Genomic DNA, 23,676 nt, shown 5'->3' with positions numbered 1-23,676 from the left:
CCTGGTCTGTGTCGAGGGAGCTCATCGCTGCCGGGCCAGAGGCCAGTGCCATTACTATTACTATCCAGCCATCCCCTGTTGGAAATTATCGGGGAAAAACAGAGCAGCATATTTTGCCCACGTGCAAGACTTCGAAGTTAAAATTCTTGTACTAAACCGGGGCGGAGACGACGACAGCCGCTGATCAGGCTTGCCTGTGGTGCCCCCCCACGGACGAGTAGCCAGTTTACGTTCACTGTCCAGACTCGTGCATTAAGTATGGAGCTGAACAAAAGACCAGAAGGAAAGACATCTTCGAAATACACAACGAATAACAGTCTGATTAGAAATGGGGTCAGGACAGGCCCAATATCATAACAGACGACCTCCAAGAGGGAACAGTTTTGCCAGCGGGGTCCACATGGTGGGGGCCAAGAGAGATCATTGGGACTCAAACTGAGACTCAGGGGTCCACATTTTATTATGTGGAGCAGACACGTTCCGCTCCTGGAGTTTCATTCTGCCGAGCCCATCATTTCCCACAAGTGTGTATTCACAAGATGTCGGACGGGGTGCAATAAATTGTCACCTCTTATAAAGTCCAAAATCAGACGATTGGCGGGGGGAAAGAGAGAGACGGGCGGAGGAAGTGGGGGAAGGGAAAGGCATGGGGCAGGGGGGGGGGGGGGGGAAGGGGTCTGTCCTATAGGTGACTCCAGTCCCACACCGACATTTAACTGCACCCCCCCCCCCCAACCTTGACATGGTTCAGCAAGCCACTCAGTTGTATCAAACTGCTTGCAGCAGTTCAAGAAGGTGGCCCATCATCACCACCACCTCAGGGTAATTCCGGGATGGACCACACAAATGCCCGCCCTGCGGGAGACGCCCACATCCAGAGAATGAATTGAAAAATTCACTCCCTCATTTTTGAAATATTTGCGGAAGAGGGAAAAAAAAAGTTGTAATTTTGTTTTTTTTTCTCTAAGACAGTCAGGAGGCTGATGATATTTCTGGACAGTCCATTTAAAAGCCAGACCGCCTGGTCTGAAGAAAGGCCAATGGCCAGCTCTGGGTTCAAGTGTTCCCAAGTGGGTTCAGGAGCACCCCCCTCCCGCACCCACCCCCCCCGAAACAGCTTGGTCACAAGCCAGCACTGACAAGAGGCCGACACACTGAACCATCAGAGATGCCAACTCTAACATACGAGGCCCAAGAGTTGGTCGGTGAAATCCCGCTGTCTAAATTTGCCGGCCGTTTCTCCAAAGGTTACCCAAAAAAATCCAAGCTCTGGAAACTCGGGAGAAGCAGCAAGGAAGTGGGCGGAGGGCTCCGTCCAGATTGTTACTGCCAGCTTGGGAATGCCCCCGTTAACTGCGTCAAGTTAGCATCTTCGAAAGATGGTGTCTAACGTGGGGAGGGGGGCAAGAGGCTAGGCACAATTAACACATCAAAGCAGGAACAAATTGGGGATTTAAGATTCTATTGTATTGGATTTGAATATTTATGAATGGGGATTGTTCTCTGGAGTAGTAGATAGCAGACACCAGGGGAGAGAGAGAGAGATTCAGCTGAACCACACTCCTCCCATCTGACTGACTCTTACAGTGACACCCTTGCTGTTTGCCATCTGCCAACAAGTTCAGGCAGCTAATGGAGATTTTTCGCCTCACACAACACATCGCTGTGTTTAATTAGACCACATGTTGAAAGTATGCAAAAGGTTAGTTTAAAAGAATTAATGATTACCAGCTGATCTCCTGTGTCGTTGCTCACAGCTGATTAAAATCAGACTCCCTTTCCCTGTAACTGTCTGCTTTTCTCCCACTCTCCAGTTCTTCGTACGTCTGCCTTTGTTTCTCTTGCACTCTCTCGTTCTCACATTTACAGCTTCACTACGATAGTGATACAGTGTTAGGCACGAGAGGAAGGGAAGAAAGACAGACAATGAGCGAGAGACAGCGAGGGAAACAGCGAAAGAGACAGGGAAAAGAGAGAACACTGATGTCACATGCCAAACTTGCTCTGATGGTGCCCTGCGCTGATTTACTAATGCACCGAGCTCTCTAAACATTTTGCTCCACAAAATGTTACTCCCACAAAATTGAGCACCCTCCCCTCCCGAACTCAGCAGGAACGATGGGAATATTAATCACTTCCCTGTTGGAAACAGAAGGGGAAGATAGCAGGTCATTCCATGGAACAGATTTCCTTGTTTCTTCAGAATTCCACTTGGATCCATGCACGGTACAGGGTGTTAAATTGTAGCCATATGATTTATATCAATTAGTGTTAATTGTATTCAGGTGGTGCGTATCAATGGGGGACTCTCGTATCCATTTATAAGGTCGGGCTGTGATGTGGGTGTAATGTGGAGCTCCGTGAATAAAGGCTTGGAAGCAACTGAAGACCAGGCTCTCGTATTCCATCCTTCACCACCTGGCTATCCAATTTATAACACAGAGCATCACCGAGGTCAATAGCAGAAAGCAAGGTACATCAAGTAGCGGCAATAATGCAACATCAAGCTTTGGTTTTTAAATCCTAAAAGATTATTAGGAAGGGGATAAGACAACAACCTAGTAACCAGTTACAGCGCAGACACCTGTCCATTGTCTTCACTGGACTGTGATGTCAGGTGATGGAAATCCAAGATGGCCAAAGTGAAGACACCTTCTGTTACCACAGCAACGGGTGGCCATCGTATGTTCATATTCAACAAATGTATGAATTGATTGCCACGACAATTAAAAATTTGCCCACCCAACAACAACAACAAAAATCGAAGCTACCGACTTTACCAGAAAGGTCTGGGGTTTAACCCCCCTCCGACCCCCCCCCCCCCACCCAGTCTGTGCTGTCAGCTGATTTTCAGTCAGAGCGATGGAAACGAGCAGCGATCGACCACCCCCCGGGCTGGAGGGGCTGGCAGTCGGCCGAGGTTTCCACCTCTGATCGCTATCCAGTGTCCGTCGCCGATGAGTGCACGCGCGCCCGTAAACACGACTGGGTCACGGCCCGTGACGGTCAAACGACCTGTTGACGCTCATCGCTAAGGCTCACGTGTGTTAGAATGGCCGGGCAGAGCAGGTACAGGGATCGGCCACCTGGCACCAGTGGAACCGTACAGCAGGAGTCAACGTCCGACACGAGAGATGAGGACAGAAGTCGTCACCCTGGGGAAATCCACCCCACCCTCCCCAAGCAATATACCACTGGGAGGCAACAGGCAAAATGCAGCCGAGATCTCATAATCTTCTGATGTTCACCTCTAGAGGTAAAGAAGAAATCTTGTCAGCCGCGGCTCAGTGGGTCGCACTCTCGCCTTGGGAGTCAGAAGGTCGTGGGTTCAAGTCCCACTCCAGGGGCTTGAGCACAAAATCCAGGCCGACACTTCCAGTGCAGAGCTGAGGGAGCGCTGCACCGTCGGAGGGGTCGTCTTTCGGGTGAGACGTTAAACTGAGGCCCTGTCTGCCCTCTCAGGTGAAAGTAAAAGATCCCAGGGCACGATGTCGAAGAAGAGCAGGGGGAGTTCTCCCAGGTACCCTGGCCAATATTTATCCCTCAACCAACATCACCAAAATAGATTATCTGGTCATTATCACATTGCTGTTCGTATGACCTTGCTGTGCATAAATTGGCTGCCGCGATTCCCACATTACAACAATGACTACACTTCAAAAAGTACTTCATTGGCTGTGAAGCGCTTTGGGACGTCCTGAAAGGCGCTATATAAATGCAAGTTCTTTTTGTTAGGTAAGGGTATCAAAGGATATGGCAGGTAAATGGAGTTGAGGGGCAGATCAGCCATGATCTAATTGAATGGTCGAACAGGCTCGAGGGGCTGAATGGCTTACTCCTGTTCCTATGTTCGTAAGTGGCTACTTAGAAAGGGCAGACCCGCTGGAGTGTGAGAAAAAGGAGATTGCTGCCAAGGGTTCGTTCTGCAGCAATCAGCGCAGTCCCAGAATATCCACCTCCGAGGCGAGGTGACAGATCGCCCGACTGTTCAAAGCTCGGCTTACCTTCTGATCGCGGGGTAGTCACACCATCACTGCAACAGGGCCACCTATAACCCTTGAACCCTCGGGCCGCGGTTTGGCCGACAGCGAGAGGCGCCGCCTTCTTCCACTGTCCTCTCGGTACTTCTTAAATTGAGCTTCCCAAATTGAGCTTCGTGCCGCTGAACCCGGTGTGGAACGGAGCCACAGAGACTGAAAGGTCCCGGGGGTTCAACCCCCCCGATCTCTGCCCAACTCTTTAAAAAAAAATTGTTCTCGGGATGTGGCCGGCACTTGTTACCCATCCTGAGGTGGTGCTGGTGGGCTTTCCTGACCCACTACGGTGAGGTTGCTCCTTGTCTCGGGCAGCAAGCTGATCTCAGGCAGGGTGGCAGTAGAGACACTACAATTAGCCTCAGTGGTCCTGAGCCAAGCTGGGGAGGGGGAAGAAATCAGCAAGAATTCCTGCTCGTTACCATCCAGGGACCCCGTGCCGGAAAACGCACGTGCGTTGGTGTCTGACGAAGGCAGGATTGGGTTCCAATGTGATGCCCGCCAAAGTTGAATAGCCTGCCCACACCCACAATGAGGCATTGGATAGCAGCCAGTACTCGTGAATCCATGACACAAGAATCAACACATTCAGGAGTTTGGGGGGGTGGGGGGGGGGGGGGAGGAAATTCTGGAATCTATCAACAGTGATTAATCACTTCCAACCATCTACAATTAGCCACCAAATGTATATTAAAAACCCCGTGCGTGCGTGCCTCCTCTCACTTATTTCCGTCATAAATTCCTGTGTTCACATTTATAATGGAAACTGCCTATGTAAACTTGTCACACTGTAATTGCATCTTTCTGCCATTAGAGGTGCTGATGGGGAGATGCAATTAGAGTCTACAGCTTCCATTAGAAATACATAAGCTAGGAATTCGTAATAGAAACATAAAAATGACAGAATGTTGGACTTTAAAAAGGCGATGGAAGTGTGTGCGTGCGTGTGCGTGTGCGTGTGCGTGAGCGTGCCTGTCCGTCCATCCGATTCTCCGCCCTCTCCACCTGGAGACCGCACTTGGTCTCAACACTCCATGTGCCACACACCGCGAGATTGACAGGAAACACTGAACACAAACCAATATCTCTTCTTTATCTGATTAAGTCAATCAAATTAAATTTAGACAGCGATGAATCACTTACTGTGGTTTTTGCACTGTCAGAAGATTCACTATTAATAAATGTCATTAACATTGAGCAATCTTTTGATTTTTTTTTTAACATCTTGCAGTGTGGAAAATCTAATACGTAACGTCTGCCCCCAACAAGAGACAGTTAGTAAAAGCACTACGCTGTGTTTAACTGAACCGGTGGGCCCAGTATCCATCCCCAACTCTCAGCCAAGGCAGCGCTGGAATGAATACCACACTTGACCTCAATGTTCCTGGGCAACGGCAGGGGGCAAAATAAGGGGCAGCCAGGATTCTCTGCCTTGACTGGACAGTGTGAATGTGGGAGGGAGGGGAAGGACGGAGATGGGAGGACAAGACTGGGCTTGGTTGTAACGTCCTCTGTGGGGGCTTGAACATGTAATCTATGTCGACACTTCAGTGCAGTACTGAGGGCGGCTGCATTGTGGGAAGTGCCGTTTTTCAGGTGAGACATTAAACCGAAGCCCAATCTGCCTGGTCGTTAAAGATCCCACAGCACTATTTGGAGAAGAGGGTGGAGTTCTTTGGTTCAACTTCTCAGTCAAAACAGACAGTGCAGCACTCCCTCAGTATTGCCCTGCCGTCAGGGCAGCACTCCCTCAGAACTGCACTGGGAGCGTCAGCCTGGATTATGCGCTCAAGTCTCTGGAGTGGGACTTGGAACATAGTTACATCGAGTCTACAGCACAGAAACAGGCCATTCATCCCAACTGGTCTGTGCTCCACACGAGCCTCCTCCCTCCCTACTTCATCTACCCCTATCAGTATATCCTTCTATTCCTTTCTCCCTCATGTGTTTATCTAGCTTCCCCTTAAATGCATCTGTGCTATTCACCTCAACTGCTCTTTGTGGCAGTAAGTTCCACATTCTCACCACTCTCTGGATAAAGTAGTTTCTCTTGAATGCCTTATTGGATTTACTAGTGACTATCTTATATTTCCTCATCCACAGTCGTGTTCCACATTCTTATTTGCACCTTCTCCAGTGCCTCTATATCCTTTCTACAATATGGAGACCAGGACTGTGCACAATAAGCCAAGTGTGATCTAACCAAGGTTCTACACAAGTATAACATAACTTCTCTGCTTTTCAACTGTATCCTTGTGGAAATGAATCCCAGTCCTTGGTTTGTCTTTTTTTATGGCCTTATTAACCTCCGTAACCCACAACCTACTGACTCAGGGGTGACAGTCCTACTCACTGAGTTACAGCTGACACCTGAACAGGATGCAATTGAGGTCTTTAAAACAAAGGGACTGGAAACCATTTGATAGGCTATCAGAGATGGATATGAATGAGTCGGATTTCCTGCCTTTCGAACGAGAGGTTAAACCCTCTCAGGTGGACGCAAAAGATCTCAAGGCACTACTTAAGAAGAGCAGGGGAGTTCTCCCCAGCGTCCTGGCCAATACTTATCCCTTAACCAATATCAATGAATGTAAGGAATCTTACAACACCAGGTTATAGTCCAACAGTTTTGAAAAGACAGATTATCTGGTCATGTATTTCATTGCAGTTTGTGGGATCTTGCTGTGCACAAATTGGCTGCCGCATTTCCCTACATTACAACAGTAACTACACTTTAAAAGTAATTCATTGGCTGTAAAGCGCTTTGGGACGCCCTGAGGTTGTGAAAGGCGCTATATATAAATGCAAGTTATTAGGACTAGAGCATACGCATTTAAAACCCTAAGCAAAGAGTTGGATACCAGAAAGCATTTCTTTTCATGATGAATCGCTGCCCTGTGGAACAGACGACCGAAACATGCAATGGATATTGATTCGCTTTAAAAGGGATCTGGACAGGTTCCTGAGCGGAGACATTTCCAGCTGTAAAGGACAATAACTGGGATAGCGAGGAGTTATGGGACCATCGCGGTCTCTTGGAGCTTCGGTCGATTGCCTCTGGGAGTTAGAGAGGGGAATTTTCCAGGAGTTGGCAGCGGTTTTTCTTTTTGCAATGCCCCAGGAGATTGGGTGGCTGAAGGTCGGGTTAATGGGCAAAGGGGTTGCACCACATCTGGATGGGGCAGGCTGGAGACGCCCGATAATCATCATCTCCTGTCCTTCATTTCACATATTTATATATTACCGGTGGGGACGACCAACATCGCCACATCTCTGCTAAACACATTAGAGGAGTGCTCCGACTACACGTGGTCTGGAAATTCAGGATACAATTTTAAGTTAGGTCCCAATACAACACATTAAACATCCAATTCTACTGGAAGTGACGGGTCAGGAAATTCTCACTTCAAACGGTAAAATACGAGCATGTTCACACCGTTCCTCCCTGATGTCTCTCACAATCCCTTTTTTCTTTGCCAATGGTTGACCGATAATTAGACACGCACGAGTGTGTCGATACTTTTACATTCTACGTAACAACTTGCATTTATACAGCGTCTTTAACATAGCAAAACTTCCCAAGGCGCCTCACAGGAGCGTTATTGGACAAAATTTGACACCGAGCCACATAAGGAGATATTAGGACAGGTGACCAAAAGCTTGGTCAAAGAGGGAGGTTTTAAAGGAGGGTCTTAAAAGGAGAAGAGAGAGAGGTAGAAAGGCGGAGAGATTTAGGGAGGGAATTCCAGAGCTTATGGAGTGGGGCCAGAGGCCAGAATCGGAGGAACACTGAGATCTCGGAAGGTTGTAGGGCTGGAGGAGGTTACAGAGAAAGGGAGGGCTGAGGCCCTGGAGGGATTTAAAAAACAAGGATGAGAATTTTGAAGTTGGAGGCGTTGCTGGACCGGGAGCCAATATAGGTCAGGGGTGAAAAGCTGGTGAACTCCGGGGATTCAAAAGGCATTGCCGACCCACATTTTCATGGCCACTGACTTCTTAAAGGGAAGGTTTCCTTCTCTCTCTCTCTCCTCCCAAGAGCAGCACACCAATAAACTGATGTCGCGCAGAGGCTGTAGGCGTGCATTTGATGCCTTCATGAATTTGCTCAGTGCGTAGCTGAGTCCGATGGACCAGAAATGTCCCAGGTTCAATTCCCGACCTGTGTGGAGTTAGCTATCAGCTGGGAGATCAATTGGTAGAAACGTCCTCCGCACCCCCGGCTCGCAACGTGATGAACAGCCTGTGTGAGCCTTGATGGTGAGCAATGAGCTATTAGACTGCAGGGTGCATCACATATCCTGACCTGATGTCCAGCAGGAGCTGCAGGAAGGTGGCTGGCTGACATTTATCTTAACCCCCTCACCCAGTGGTTTAAGAGGATATTTGTACCCCCTCACCCTGTAGCCTGCAGGGAAGGGGAAGAAAATCAGCAAGGAGCAAAAAAAAGGTGAATTTCTCGCACCGAGCTGGTCTCCTCCCCAGCGTGAAATACTGGGCCTCGACCTGACACTGCTTTGCAGCCACACTGCTTACATTTGGATCTGGTGCTCAAATTCTTCCTCCACACACAGACGAGAGGACCCTGCCTCTTTCTCCTCGCAAGTTCTTTCTCCTTCTTAACTTTGCTCACCAACAAGCCAACGGTGGCGTGAGGCTGGACAGTCCATAACCCACTGGTCATCTCCTTCTCTGAACTTTGGATTTCAGCGGTAAATCCCGTCCTCACAGAATTCCTGAGCAAGCCAAACACTGAACGTTTTCCAGATCTGGTAATCCTCTTGTATACAATCTGTCACTGATATGCAAACGTTACAGTAAAGGTTCATCATCATTACTGTGCTCAGCTCCAACTGTGTCAGTGTTTCAATAAACACTGTGAAACAACAAATACAGCTGTACACATCGACTGGTAATGCTATCACTAACACATCAATAAATAATTAAACCACTAATTAACTCGTTACGGGCAAAGTGCTCAGTTCTGGTTTTACCCAGCAAGAAATTTAGCCGCAGTCCCGTCACGTGGTTGGAAGTGGGCAAGTAGGCCACAGGCTCCTACACATGGGGCACAGCAACAGAAAACACTCCTCGTCCGGCCAGGAGGAGACGCACTCACTGTGGGACAAGAGATTTTAAAAAAAAGGTCCTCTCTTCATAACATCTCATGAACTGGTCAATCTTGACTCCAAGATGCCAATTAAGTCAAAGCGGGTGGACGAGTGGAATTTCTGTTTGTTGAACTATGGGAATAAACCCAGTAAGTTTAACGCCCTTCCAAACCTGTGTCCGGAGGGAGCATTTTGAGCCGTATAAAACTGGGGTGAAAAAGTAGTGGTGGTTACAGGACAGTCACTAGCGATGACAGCGTAAAGTGTGACATTGGGTAATGCATGAAGAGTGACGTTACAATGAATTGGACCCATTACATCCTAGCTGGTACCAGTCCACCAAATAAAAGCCAGGGACAACACGAGCTATGAGTATGTTCAGCTGGCAGTGAGGGAGTCGAACGCGGCAATATTCAAATTCATACTTATATCCCTGTTAACTTATCTGCAAGAGGACACTGGGCAGGACTGACCTGGAAGGGGTTTAGGTTACGATGCAATCTAATTGGAGGTGGGGGAAGGGAAGCACAAAGAAAGGAGGAGATGTACCTTCCAGAGTTGGAGGGGGCATCAGAGGCCTGAGATCTGGAGCCAAAGAAGATGGGCACATGGCCCATTGCAAGAAAGTTCCTGGGGCAGGGGGACATTTGCTCACAACTTGAGAGTTATGCAAGTTAACATGGATTTAAACCTTGTATGTGGCCTGAGATGCCATGGTACACACACCAATGTCACCCGTGAACACTAAGAACTCGCTAGAGGTTGAAATGCTGGTGAGGAACCAACAGATAAAACAGGTCCAATTGGCCTGGCAATGTAGAACTTGGGAAAAACAGGAAATGGTCATTTATGCCCAAACCTGCCCACCATATCCCTCATTCCCTTTGCTCTCCAGAAACCCACCTATACTTTTTAAACTGCCTGCTTTGCAGGCCGTTTAAAAGCCTTGGTTCATGCTTTGATGCAAAAATATTGCCCCCCTGGGGCTTGCCACGGCCAAACCAAAAGGCATATTTTTTTTCCTGGTGTGATGGGTAAAACCAGATATTGAAGTCGGCCAACTGAAAGTCGTCCAGACTTGTTCCGACTGCCTAGAGGCCCCGAGGGTTCCTCCCCCGCAAAAATAGTCCGTAGCTGGTGCAGAAAAATTGTTTGCAAAGTTGTGGATTTAGGGAGTTTTCAAGATATTAAGGGGAACTGATAGGGTAGATAGAGAGAAACTACTTCCACTGGTTGGGGAGTGTAGGACTTGGGGAAATAGCCTAAAAATTAGAGCCAGGACTTCCAGGAGTGAAGTTAGGAAACACTTCTACACGCAAAGGGTGGTAGAAGTTTGGAACTCTCTTCTGCAAACAGCAGTTAACACTTACTCAATTGTTAATTTTAAATCTGAGATTTTTGTTAACCAAAGGTATTAAGGGATATGGGGCTAAGGCAGGTATATGGAGTTCGGTCATAGATCAACCATGATCTCACTGAATGGAGAAACAGGCTCGAGAGGCTAAAAGGCCTACTCCTGTTCCTATTTCAAGTTGAGCTGATTTTTCGCAGCAGACGGTTACTCAGACACTTAGCACGGCGTAAACACAGATTGTACTTTCCAGAAACAAAAGCAGTGAAAGGCGGACTTAACCCCTGGAGTACCGAGTGACGTTTGAAACACTAACCTGACCACTACCAGTCCTAATACCAACCTAGTACAAATGAAAACAAATAGGGACTAGCTGCCTAGAGTTCAACGAACTTGCCTCTTTTTCTTTGATCGGCTCCCTTCCCCCACACCAATGAACTCTTGAACCCACTTGCACTGTCCACTCAGCCCAGTTGGTGATACTTCCACCTCGATGTCAAAGGCACTATCTGCCCATTCAGGTGGGATGTCAAAGATCCCATGGGTACTGCAAAGAAGAGCAGAGAGGGTGGTTGGGGGATGGGGGAGTCTCGCAGTGTCCTGGGCCAACATCCACCTCTTGACTGACATCGGCCAAGAATAGATTAAGAACAAATAGGAGCAGGAGTAGGCTCTCTTGCCCCTCGAGCCTGCTCCACCATTCAGGAAGATCATGGCTGATCTTCGACCTCAACTCCACTTTCCCGCCTGATCCCCATATCCCTTGATTCCCCTAGAGTCCAGAAATCTATCGATCTCAGCCTAGAATATACTCAACGTCTGAGCATCCACAGCCCTTTGGAGTAGAGAATTCCAAAGATCTGAGTGAAGAAATTTCTCCTCATTTCAGTCCTAAATGGCCGACCCCTCATCCTGAGACTATGCCCCCTAGTTCTAGACTCTCCAGCCAGGGGAAACAGCCTCTCAGCATCTACCCTGTCAAGCCCCCTCAGAATCTTATGTTTCGATGAGATCACCTCTCATTCTTCTAAACTCCAGAGAGCAGAGGCCCATTCTACACAATCTCTCCTCAAAGGACAACCCTCTCATCCCAGGAATCAATCTAGTGAACCATCGTTGCACCAGCTCTAAGGCAAGTATATCCTTCCTTTGGTAAGGAGACCAAAACTGTACACAGCACTCCAGGTGAGGTCTCACCAAAGCCCCGTACAATTGTAGCAAGACTTCCTTATTCTTGTACTCCAACCCCCTTGCAATAAAGGCCAACATACCATTTGATTTCCTAATTGCTTTCTGTGCCTGCAGGTTAACATTCTGTGTTTCGTGTACTGGTGCTTCATCTCTCGGCTGCTCGTGGAATCTTGTTGTGTGCAAAACGGCTGCCACATTTGCCTACATGACAGGTCATGGCTACTGACTAAGAGCTGGAAAATGGGATCAGGCTGGAAGGCTCTTTCTCGGCCAGCAGACATGATGGGCCGAATGGCCTCCATCTGTGCTGTAAATTTCTATGATTCTATGTCACCGCACTACAAAATAATTTTGCTGCGTCTGAGATGTCACTAGGCGATGTGATAAAGTTCTCTCTTAAGTTAGAGGTTGGATAAGCCAAAGAAAAAAAGAGAAAATCCACATTTTGTTCAACTTGCGACTGAGAATCACACATCTCCGTTCCAGTCCTCCATCACTGATAAATCATCACAGGCAATTTATCATTGTTAAAACATTACTCCTTCAACACAAAAACCTTATTCGCTTCCGATGCTTCTAGACACTTCACCTGGCATGAAATTAAAGTACCACCTCATAAAAAATACATTAGCGTTTCATTAGTAGAACCTCAACAGCTCAGCAGCTGATCGCAGCATCGATGTTTCACTATTTTTTACTGTGTGGTGTTTTTTTTTTAAAAACAAGGCAGCCCGTGGCGCAATGCAAGCGAGGGGGAGGGACCAAGGCAGACATCTGGCCCTCCCCAGGTTAGATTAAATTAACACTGTCTTCCCCCCTCCCTTTTTATTAGTCCTCCCTCTGGGGGGCAATATAAAGGGCGCACGGGCCTCTGGGGGGGGGGCAATATAAAGGGCGCACGGGCCTCTGGGGGGGGGCAATATAAAGGGCGCACGGGCCTCTGGAGGGCAGAGATTCTTGGGCAAAGAGAAAGAAAAAAAAAATTGCATTTACATAGCGCCTTGCTGACCTTCAGGACCTCGCACAGCACTTCACATTACTTCCGAAGTATGGGCACCGTTACTTAGGCAAACATGGCAGCCTGTTTACACACAGCAAGATCCAACAAACAGCAAATGAGAGAACTGATCGGTTATTGTGTTTTTGATTGAGGGAGGAATGTTGGCCAAGATACAAGAAACTCCCTGCTCCTCCTCAAACAGTCCCATGGGATCTTTCACATGCACCGGAATAGGCAACAAGGATTTGGTTTAACATCTCATCCCAAAGACGGCAGACGCAACAATGCAGCACTGAAGTTTCATTCCCGAGCATGGGCTGGAGTGAGGTGTGAATCCAGGACCTTCCGGCACGAGAGACACCAGGAAAATTCCAACTTCGATCCCCAGTCACCGCTGAATTAGCTGATCCAAGGCTGCCAAGGCAGAGGGGGTGCTACAATTGGCATCAGGATTCTTGGGCAAGGGAGGAAGAACGTGGACCAGGTCCTTGCTTCAGGTCGCTGTTCAGTGACCCCTGTTGGCAGGGTGGCTGCGGGGACACAGAGTCAAGAACAGGATAGTGCCAGACACCCATGGAGCCAGATCCTAACAACAAGTCAAGGCCTTTAGAAGGATGAGAGAAAATTAGCAAGAAAAAAAAATCTATAAATATACATAGGGTAGGTACGGAGAAACTATTTCCTCTGGCGGGAGAATCAAGAACGAAGGGGCACAATCTTAAAATTAGAGCCAGGCCATTTGGGAGGGAAATCAGGAAGGATTTTTTCGACACACAAAGAGTAGCTTTTTTTTAAAATTCGTTCACGGGATGTGGGCGTCGCTGGCGAGGCCGGCATTTATTGCCCATCCCTAATTGCCCTTGAGAAGGTGGTGGTGAGCCGCCTTGAACCGCTGCAGTCCGTGTGGTGAAGGTTCTCCCACAGTGCTGTTAGGAAGGGAGTTCCAGGATTTTGACCCAGCGACGATGAAGGAACGGCGATATATTTCCAAGTCGGGATGGTGTGTGACTTGGAGGGGAACGTGCAGGTGGTGTTGCTCCCACGTGCCTGCTGCTCTTGTCCTTCTAGATGGTAGAGGTCGCGGGTTTGGGAGGTGCTGTCGAAGAAGCCTTGGCGAGTTGCTGCGGTGCATCTGGAAATCTGGAACTCCCTTTGCCCCATAAGGTGTGGAAACGGGGGGTGAAATCGGAGCTGTCAAGACCGAGATTGCCAGATTTTTGTTGGGTAAGGGTATCAAGGGATAAGGGAGCAAAGGCGGGTGAATGGGAGTTGAGGTACAGATCAGCCACGGTCTGATTGAATGACGAAGCAGGCTCGAGGGCTGAACGGCCACGTCTGTTCCTGGGAATGACCACTAGGGCAAAGTATCACGAGGAACTGTCAACAACTCTTGAAGAACAGGGGAGAAAAACCGACAAAAAATAAGAAGAAGTGATTCTCATCACGGAATATAGTCGTACCTCAAGATCGACGCCAGAAATCTTACAACAAAGTACTTACCTTCTGAATCCAATTTCCATCGACTTCCTCCCATGCAAGGAGGAGGAGGCAATCTCAAACAACAGCCTCGTAATAAAGTTAAGTGGTTAAAAGCGGCATTTATAAAGCTGCACTAGCATTCTATTCCCACCAGTGCGCATCAATTAACAGGCATCAACTGTTATAATTTAATTCGCCCTGCGTAGTCGCATTTTAACACCATTAGAAAATCGGTAAGTTTTCTGGAGAGCGCCATCGCTAAGGATGTGACTGACAGCTGCAGCACAAGGTTTAATTTACTCGCACACTCAGTACTCACAGAGTTAATGCAGGCTAGTTCCTTGTTGAGTAGCCAGGGCAACGAGAGCTTTCCTTCCCCCTTGTAGCACGACTGAATCCGCTCCTTAATCTTCTCTTTGATTTTCCTCAGCGTGAAGAGGCACAGGGCGGACTCCTTGGGGGGTTTCAACCTGTTCTTCTGGCCTTGGGAGAAGACCGTGAAGAGGATGTCCTCCTTCTCCGAGATGCCCAAGGAACGAGCCAGGAGCTTGCCGGGCTTGGCCAGGTAGGCATCTTGAATGAGCCGGTACTCCACGCCGTCTTTCAGGCACCCGATGGGGAACTCCACGTAGGAGTAAAACTTGGGGTCACCCACGCACAGCCGGACAATCTTCGAGGTGAAGAACTGCTCGGCATTCGAATCCGGCGAGGTCTGTTGGGTGTCCAGCTGAAGGGTCAAGTAATAAACAAACTGCTCGCTGCTGAAGCTGTAAATGTAGTAGATGTCAAAGGCAGGGAACTTGGAGAGGGTGTCCGACGGGATCTTGAGTTGGGAGGAGACGAACTCGTCCTGATACACAAAACCGAACATCTCCGCATTTTCCTCGTTGACCATCAGCTTCCTGCTGGAAAGGGTGGGAAAGTATTCGGACTTGCCGTCGATGGGGGTGCCAATGAACAGCTTGTTATTGGTCCCATTGGACCCCTCGATGATCACGCCAGACATGGTGGCTGCTTCGTTGACGCTGGACAGGTAGTGCTCCTTGCGGTGATGGGGCTCGCCGAGCTTGAAGAGGTCGCCCAGGCGAAGGAACTGGCATATCCCCTGGAAGGCGCTCCCGCAGGCGATCAGCCGGTTCTGCGTGTAGTCGATGAGGAGCAGCTTGTTGACGTTCCTGGTGAGCACCAGGGTGTGGGGGCAGGACTGCACGCTGGGAGGCGGGTAACACTTCTCGTTGTCCTCCACGGGGCCCGTCACGTGGGACCGGAGCCGGGTCAAATTATCCGCCAGCTTGTAGATCCCGTCGATGGCTCCGACGTAGACCACCCCGGTCTTGTTGTGGACCACTAAATGGGTCAGGCTCGTGTCGGAAATATTGAAAGTCCGAAAGGGTGGCAGAGCCCCAGCAGCAAGGCCGACTACGGCCAAGTACGACGCCACATGTAACGTCCACAGGTACGAGGAGCAACCGCACTTCCTGCACAGCGGCTTCATCTCGCTCTCCTGCACTTTGCCCCCACCCCCGACAGAATGAAGTAAACAACGTGCACCCACTTTCTCCAAATCCTTCATCTAGGTCATCCTCCAAACTGGTGAGACAGTCAACCCTGCAAGGGAAAGAGAACGATATCAAATGTGGCTCATAGATATTCCCTCGAGCTCGAGTCATCAAGGTTAGCTACAGGACACTACAGTGATGAGTAGATTCAAGAGGAATAAAAGACCATTATCAGCTGGCAGATTGATGGTGCGCTTGCTATGTAGTGGACAACTTCAATTTAAACTGGGCATTCCCTGCTTAATAAGACTCTGGTTGTATCCATGTTTTTTGTACTAATTCTCGGCATACAGGCATCGCCGGCATTTATTACTCAGTTTCAACCATCGGAGATGTTTGATAGGGCACTTCAGAGGGGCAGTTAAGAGTGAACCACGTTGGTGTGGGACTGGAGACCAGACCAAGTAAGGACGGCAGGTTTCCTTCCCTAATGCCTAAAGGCATCTATCCCCCCCCCCCCCCCCCATCAATAAAGGAATGGAGTGGGAACATCTAAAGTTTGGGCAAGGGAAAGGATGGGACTGAGGAAGAGAGAGGCAATTAAAAGGAAATTCAAATCAATACGTACGTCGAAATGTGATGCATCAGCCACACCTTTATGCATATTAACTTCACCACAAAGTATGAGGAACAACACGCATACAATATGAAACTGCATTTGGATGAGAGCGATGTCTTCAGAGGCAGCAGTGCGCTATAAATGAGGTAACACTAGTGGCGTACAAGACCCACCTCCAGAGAGAGAAATATCTGTCCCCAGCTGCCACAGGTTTCTGGCTGTGGGCAGACCCGAGACCAGTTATACAGGCCAGCCCCTGTGGTATCAATATTCCTGGCCTCTACAGACCATCCCATCCCGCCCCGCCCCCACTCCATCGCCAACCCAGGGTAGGGCCACGGCAAGAAGCAAAGGCAACTCCCGAGGAATAGGACATTGTACACAGGGTTGCACTCACAGGGTCGCTGAAACCATCCCGCAATGCAAAAAAAAACACGGCATCAAGGCACTATGCCATGGCATCCACTTAACCAGCTCCACGATATAAACGAGCACTAGAAAAAGGCAAACTCTTGCACCACTTGAAACACGCAGGAATCCATGGCGCATCCGTGCATTGTATCAAACTAAAAACTGGAACCAATGCAACTCCCAGTTTATTCGGCTCAAGTACAACCTTGGTAACTATGCCTTTGAATTTGTAGGACGGCCTCAATTGAGAAGAAGCCGGGACTTCCAACAGTTACTTGGTACAGTTGCTTCTCTCCAGCAAAAACAATGAAGGAAATTGTACTTGATTAATTCATATAAATCTGTGGAGGCACCAGTTAATAGCAGGCCAGTGCCAGGAAGTATGTCATTTGTGGGTGTTTACATTCCAAGCCCTCAAAATTAGTTGCTAAATGCCAACCACCACTAAATTAAATTCTACTGCAATTGAAATGCTTCCTTCCTCCTGTAGCGACTTGTAGTCCCAGCCTTGGGAACCATGTTCCTGAAAGAGTTAAGACTCTACACGCCCGGAGCCAACATCAATTGAAAATTGGACATTCTGAAGCTGTGAAGCTTGGATTTCCCTGCTCTTTCCCAGTTGGAGCTTATAAATACCAGACAGCAGCTGAACAGAGAACACAGGAAATTATTTTTTTTTAGGTGCAGGATAAAGCCATTAGACCTGCCCTTTTTTTTCCACCTGATTCCCCCAATTCCTTGTCTCTCAATAAACGTATCTAATGACCTGATGTGTTGAATTCAACGGGCCTCCCTGACAACTTACATACCCACACTATTACTCTCTAGGTGGAAAATTTCCGCCTGACTTCCTTTCTTATTCCCCACTTCCTAAATTTTAACTGGCATCCCCTTGGTATTTAAACTCTCCGCCACAGCGAATAATTTGTCTGGATAGTTTTTGTCGATTCCCTTTGTTAATCTCAAAAATTTGAATTAGGTCACCTCAAAGTCCAAATCACCTTAACCTCTTCTCATAAATGTGAATTCCTGAAGCCAGGAGTCAACTTTGATCTGTGGCACTGCTATTCATTCCCCCTAAGATTAGATAAGGATAGGATAGCAGGAGAGAGAGAGAGAGAGAGAGAGAGACTTGAGTTTATATAATTCCTCAGGAGTGGCAGAAATATCTCATGCACTTCACATACAATCAATCAATTATTACATAAGTGCAGTAACTTATATAGACAAAACATGGTTTGCGAAACAGATTTTGAAAAGCAAATTCAATGCGATTTACATTATCACATTGTAACACGCTATTGCATCATTGTGATCGAAATGTTGAATGATTTAGGTGTTGTCACGATAATTATAATGGGAAAAAGACATTGGGAACAATGATATAGCGACTTGCATTTATATAGCGCCTTTAACGTAGTAAAACATCCCAAGGAGCTTCACAGGAGTGTAATCAGGCAAAAATTGACTTTGAGCCAAAGGAGGATTATTAGGACAGGTGACCAAAAGATTGGTTAAAGATGTAGGTTTTAAGGAGCGTCTTAAAGGAGAGGGTAGTGAGGCGGAGAGGTTTAGGGAGGGAATTCCAGAGCTTAGGGCCTAGACAACTGAAGGCACGGCCGCCAATGATGGAGCGAAGGAAATGGGGGATGCGCAAGAGGCAAGAATTGGAGGAGCGCAGAGCTCTGAGAGGGTTGTAGAGCTGGAGGAGGTTACAGAGATAGGGAGGGGGCGAGGCCATGCATATACAACTGATAAAAGACAGTCTGACCTAAAATAATTTATTACTCTATGTTCAGAGCTGGAGACACACACTCTGGGGCTGAACAGTCTGCTTGAAACATGCATTCAACTGAACACAACTGATCGACTGATCAAAGTAACCCAATCCAACATGAAACTCCATAGAGGGTCTAAAAATAATTTCATTCATTTCCGGTCAAGGAAGCATAAGACAATCAGACTTGCTCAGGGGAATGTGATGCAACATCACGTGGCTTAATAAAAAAAATGAGGAAACTACAAAACATCAGAAGGAGTCGTGTCTCGTTTGCGTAGCATTTTAGATCAATGATTTTTTTTTTAAAATTTCTTGCATTTGTTGGACAATTTTCAAACAAAGAGGAATTGCAAAGTTCATTCTGTATTTTTTTTTAAAACAAGTAATCGCTTTGGGCTTAGGTTACCAACCCTCCAGGATTGCTCTGGAGTCTCCAGGAATTGTAGATTAATCTCCTGGACACTGCTGCGAGCAAAAAAAAACCCGGGAGAAAAATCATTTTTAAAAAAATAATGTTTCTTTTTCATAGTCTTTGAATACTTTTGTTTATTAGTTATAGAAATTTTGTAAATGGGGGGGAAAAAAAGGCTGTTTAACTAGGCAGGGCTGTTTGGGGCGGGAGGTCATGTGATGAAACCTCCAGGAATATGTCCAACCAGAGTTGGCAACTCAACTTTGAGCACTGCATAGCCAACAGTGAGTTATACCATCAGCTGCGCATCATGCTCTAGTCAAGGAAAGCGGAGATCCAAATCTGCGAGCTTATTTGCAGCACGACTGACATTTTCAACGTTGAGGACAGTTCAGTCATTGTGCTATGTAAATCGTACAGCACAGAAGCAGGCCATTCGGCCCATCATGCCTGTGCCGGCTCTTTGGAAGAGCTGTCCACTCAGTCCCATTCCCCCGCCCTTTCTACAAACCTTCAATTTTTGGTTTTTCGGATACTTATCTGCTTCTCCTTTTAAAAGCTACACTTCGGACATTCATTCCACATCCTGACAACTCTCAACGTCAAAAAAAATTCTCCCAAAGTCTCCTTTTCATTCTTCTGGTGATGGTAAATTTATGCGCTCCGGTCACCGATTTACCTCTGATAATTTTGAACACCAACCTTCCCCGATCCAGTGAAACGGATGCTGGGAGCCAATTGAAATTTTCACAGCTGACATTGATAGATTTTTGTTGTGCAAGAGTATCGAGCGATATGGACCGAAGGCGGGTAAATGGAGTGGTGGTGCAGATCAGCTCTGATAGTGGAATGGCGGAACAAGCCTGAGGGGCTTAAATAGCGTTCTCCTATCCCTATGATTCACGAGAACTACTGCGCAGAGGAAAGCACTGGGGAGCGTGTTAGGCGCCAGCACCATGGGGCAAGTGGTTTCTTGGGTGACATTCTCACACTTGCCAAGCTGCTGTCCTGTGACTGGCAGGGTCCGGGGCTTCAGACACTGTCACTTTGTGTTAAGTTGAGGCAGGAAGATGGCGGTGGAATTGGGGAATTATTCATGAATTAATGGTGTGCTGAGAAATCCTTTTCACTCCTATTCCCAAAGTTCCACTTCAACTTGCGATTATAAGGCACCTTTGCAGGAGGAAATTCACTGTAGGCAAGGCACATTGGGACACCCTGAGAGACGGGATAAGCTGCCATATAAATGCAAGCTGTAAGAAATTGGTTCCTCAGTAAATAAAATTCCCCAGGAACACAGTGGCATACGAGAGGTCCCACATAATCAACAGGCGAGATGAAGGGAAGCCATTGTCTGGCTGAACATAAACCCAACATTCATTACTTTTGGATCCCAGATTTAGTTATGATACTGCAACAGATTACACAACAGCAGTGGAACTCTTTATAGCTCTGCTGTGACCTTTAATATCCAGGACCAGATCAGGAGGACAGATTTGATGCGTTAGCACTGCGCGGCATTAAAGGGACAGCGCGCACCCTTTTCAAAGTCTCGGCAGTCAGGCTTTCCCGTGTCCCTTTTAACCCGGCCCTTGATTAAAAGCCAGTCAGGCTTCATTGCAACAGCTCTATTTTATACTCCCATGTTGGCAAGAAGCCCAACAAAAGAAAAAGTTAAGTAATTTGCCTCATTTCCCCTTCAATGAAATGACCTGAATTTACTACTGCGCCTTGCACAATACCATCTTCCCATACACTCAAGTAAATGCACAATTGATTTGTGACTTCGGACTGCGGGGTAATGCTAATTTTGCGGGCCATCAACGTGCAAAGCTATTCCTGGGTCGGTACTGCCCAGACAGTCCTTGGCTGAGAACCAGCCCTTTCATGGCACCCTATGATCACACAGTGGCACAGTGTTTGCCCACTTTATATCGCGCTGCCAAACAAAAATAAAAAGGCCATTCATCCTGAGGTTGCCAACAGAATAATTGGGTCCGACAGCATCAAGGTAAATAGAGAACATAAAATTGGATTGCTGATTGAATTTCAAGCTGCTTTTCTATTGATCTTGCACTGCTGGCTCCCAATGTACAGGTCTTGCACAGCCAACAAGCCCAACCCATCAAAATTCTTTATATGAAATTATTGTGGGCAAAAAAAAATGTTTTATGTGCGCCCGCTTAAGGTGCAACCTGTTCATGCGAGTGAATGGAACTCTTCCCAAGGTCAGTTCAGCCCAGCCAGACCCAAGAGCAGAGCTCCCTCTAATTTGCCCCAAACATTCCTCAGCCCCAACCTTTGATTTTGATAAAATTCGTTCTCGGGGATGCGGGCGTCGCTGGCAAGGCCGGGATTTATTGCTCATCCCCTAGTTGCCCCGAGCAGGTGGTGGTGATGGGCCACCTATCAACCGAGCGGCTTGCTAGTCCACTTCAGGAGGGCAGTTAATAGTCAACTACGTTGGTGTGGGACTGGAGTCACGTTTAGGCCCAGAGCGGGCAAGGGCAGCCGGTTTCCTTCCCTGAAGGGACATCAGTGAGCCATTTGGGTTTTTACGACAATCCGACAGCTTCATGGTCACTTTTACTAACAGGCTCCACTAGAGTGGGTAGCACTCTCTCCTCCGAGTCAGAAGATCATCTGTTCAAGTCCCACTCCAGAGACCCGAGCACAAAGTCTACACTGACACTCCCAGCGCAGTCCTGATCGAGTCGTTGCACTGTCGGAGGTGCCACTTTTCGGATGAGACATTAAACTGAGGTTCCGTCTGCTCTGGACAATATTTATCCCTCCACCAACATCACTACAACAGATTATCTGGTCATTGCCACATTGCTGTTTGTGGGATCTTGCTGTGCGCAAATTGGCTGCCGCGTTTCCTACATTACAACAGTGACTACACCTCAGAAGTACCTCATTGGCTGTAAAGCGCTTTCGGAGGAGAGGTCACGAAAGGCACTAAATGAATAATTCCAAGTCTTTCTTTTCTCCCCCCTCCCCCAACCAGTGAATGCCTAATGAATTGGGTGGAGTAGCTTTACGTGACCAGCATCTACCCTGACACAGTGGACAAGTCAGTCTATGCTTACATGCATCGGGAACCACCTTACAGCTTGTGTGTATGGAGGGATTGAGGGCGAACATGGCCAACCGAGACTGGTGTCCAAGGCCTGGGCTGCTGTGTAAAAAGCAGCTGTGGCAATTCTATAAAGTGATTCTTATCGTATACAAATCTTTGAAGGTGGCAGGACAAGTCGATAAGGCTGTTAAAAATGCATACCGGATCCTTGGCTTTATAAACAGAGTACAAAAGCAAGGAAGTTATGCTAAACCTTTATAAATGGTTAGGCCTCAACTGGAGTATTGCATCCAATTCTGGGCCCCACATTTTAGGAAGGATGTCAAGGCCTTGGACAGGGTGCGGAGGAGATTTACCAGACTGATATCAGGGATGAGGGACTTCAGTTACGTGGAGAGACTGGAGCAATTGGCCATGTGAAAAGAAAGACCGACCTTCGAAAACAGCCGAGGTTTGTACTCTTAAGAATTCCTGGAATGTCCATTATCTTCTGACCCACAGTCCCTCCGCCAACTGAGAGAGGAGAGAGTAGGGGAAAAGGACAGGATTGTCTGCAACATTCGGACTGTACAAGGACATCGAAAGGGACGTCATGGGATAGCAAGAATGTGAATACTGGCCAATTCTCCTCTCCCTTCCCTTCCCTCCCCTCCCCTCCCCCAGTGCGGAAAGAATGAACTTGCATTTATGTAGCGCCTTTCACAACCTCAGGACATCCCAAAGCGCTTTACAGCCAATTAAGTATTTTTTGACGTGTAGTCACTGTTGTGATGTAGGAAACGCGGCAGCCAATTTTCACACAGCAAGCTCCCACAAACAGCAACGTGATAATGACCAGATAATCTACTTTAGTGATATCGGTTGAGGGATAAATATTGGCCAGGGCAACGGGGAGAACTCCCCTGCTCCTCTTCGAAATAGTGCCATGGGACTTTTTACATCCACTTGAGAGGGTGGACGGGGGCCTTGGTTTAACGTCTCAGTCGAAAGACGGCACCTCGCACAGCGCAGCATTCCCTCGGTACCGGCGCAGGGAGCGTCAGCCTAGATTTTGTGCTCAAGTCTCTGCAGCGGAGACTCGAACCCACGACCTTCTGACTCAGAGGTAAGAGTGCCACCCACTGAGTCACGGCCAACACCTGAAGCACCGCGGTCCCTTCCCCGCACAAACCACTGACCCGGCTGGGGACGGCTAACCCACTTAAAGGCATCAACTGTTCTGACAGATGTAAACAATCCAGACCGTGTTTTCCCATCATCCCTAATGGCACCCCCACTTCACAAGAGGAGGAGAGGATGTTTGTGTTGGGTTCCGATTCCCTAATCCACGATCCAAGATACACACCAAACACTGGCCTCTTTGATGGAGCAGAAACCACACACACAGGAAAAAAAAACACATCCATATGAACCTGCTGCTATGTGAAGGCTGGCTCACAGCCAACCAGAGTTACAAACTCCTCCCGGACAAATTCCTGTATCTCTTTTTCCCACTGAGTCGTCACACTGTCGACAATCTGAACAGGAGAGCCCCCTAGTCACTCACTTCAGCCCTCCAGGCGACACTGGTCACAGAATCTCTCCTTCGCCTCTTAAAAGGGGCATCAGACACCAGCTGTGCTCACCGCTCCACCGAGCTCGCCTACCACCCTGTGTTACCACAGCGACTACACATCAAAAAGTGCTTGTAAAGGGCTTTGGGACGTCCTG

At 47.9% G+C, this 23,676-nt stretch overlaps 1 protein-coding gene across 3 annotated transcripts in view; it reads right to left on the bottom strand.

The window, feature by feature from the left end:
* Positions 1-23,676, bottom strand: part of LOC137334008 (plexin-A1-like) — a 438,331-nt gene that overhangs the window by 370,318 nt on the left and 44,337 nt on the right. For all 3 annotated transcript variants that reach the window (XM_067998409.1, XM_067998406.1, XM_067998407.1), the window contains exon 2: positions 14,483-15,771. In XM_067998409.1, the coding sequence (XP_067854510.1) occupies positions 14,483-15,736 (1,254 nt within the window). In that variant the 5' untranslated portion in view covers positions 15,737-15,771. The remainder of the gene's footprint in view (positions 1-14,482; positions 15,772-23,676) is intronic.

The sequence above is a fragment of the Heptranchias perlo genome, chromosome 17 (genome assembly GCF_035084215.1).
Source record: "Heptranchias perlo isolate sHepPer1 chromosome 17, sHepPer1.hap1, whole genome shotgun sequence".
NCBI lineage: Eukaryota > Metazoa > Chordata > Chondrichthyes > Hexanchiformes > Hexanchidae > Heptranchias > Heptranchias perlo.
This window is presented reverse-complemented; position numbering and strand designations above follow the sequence as displayed.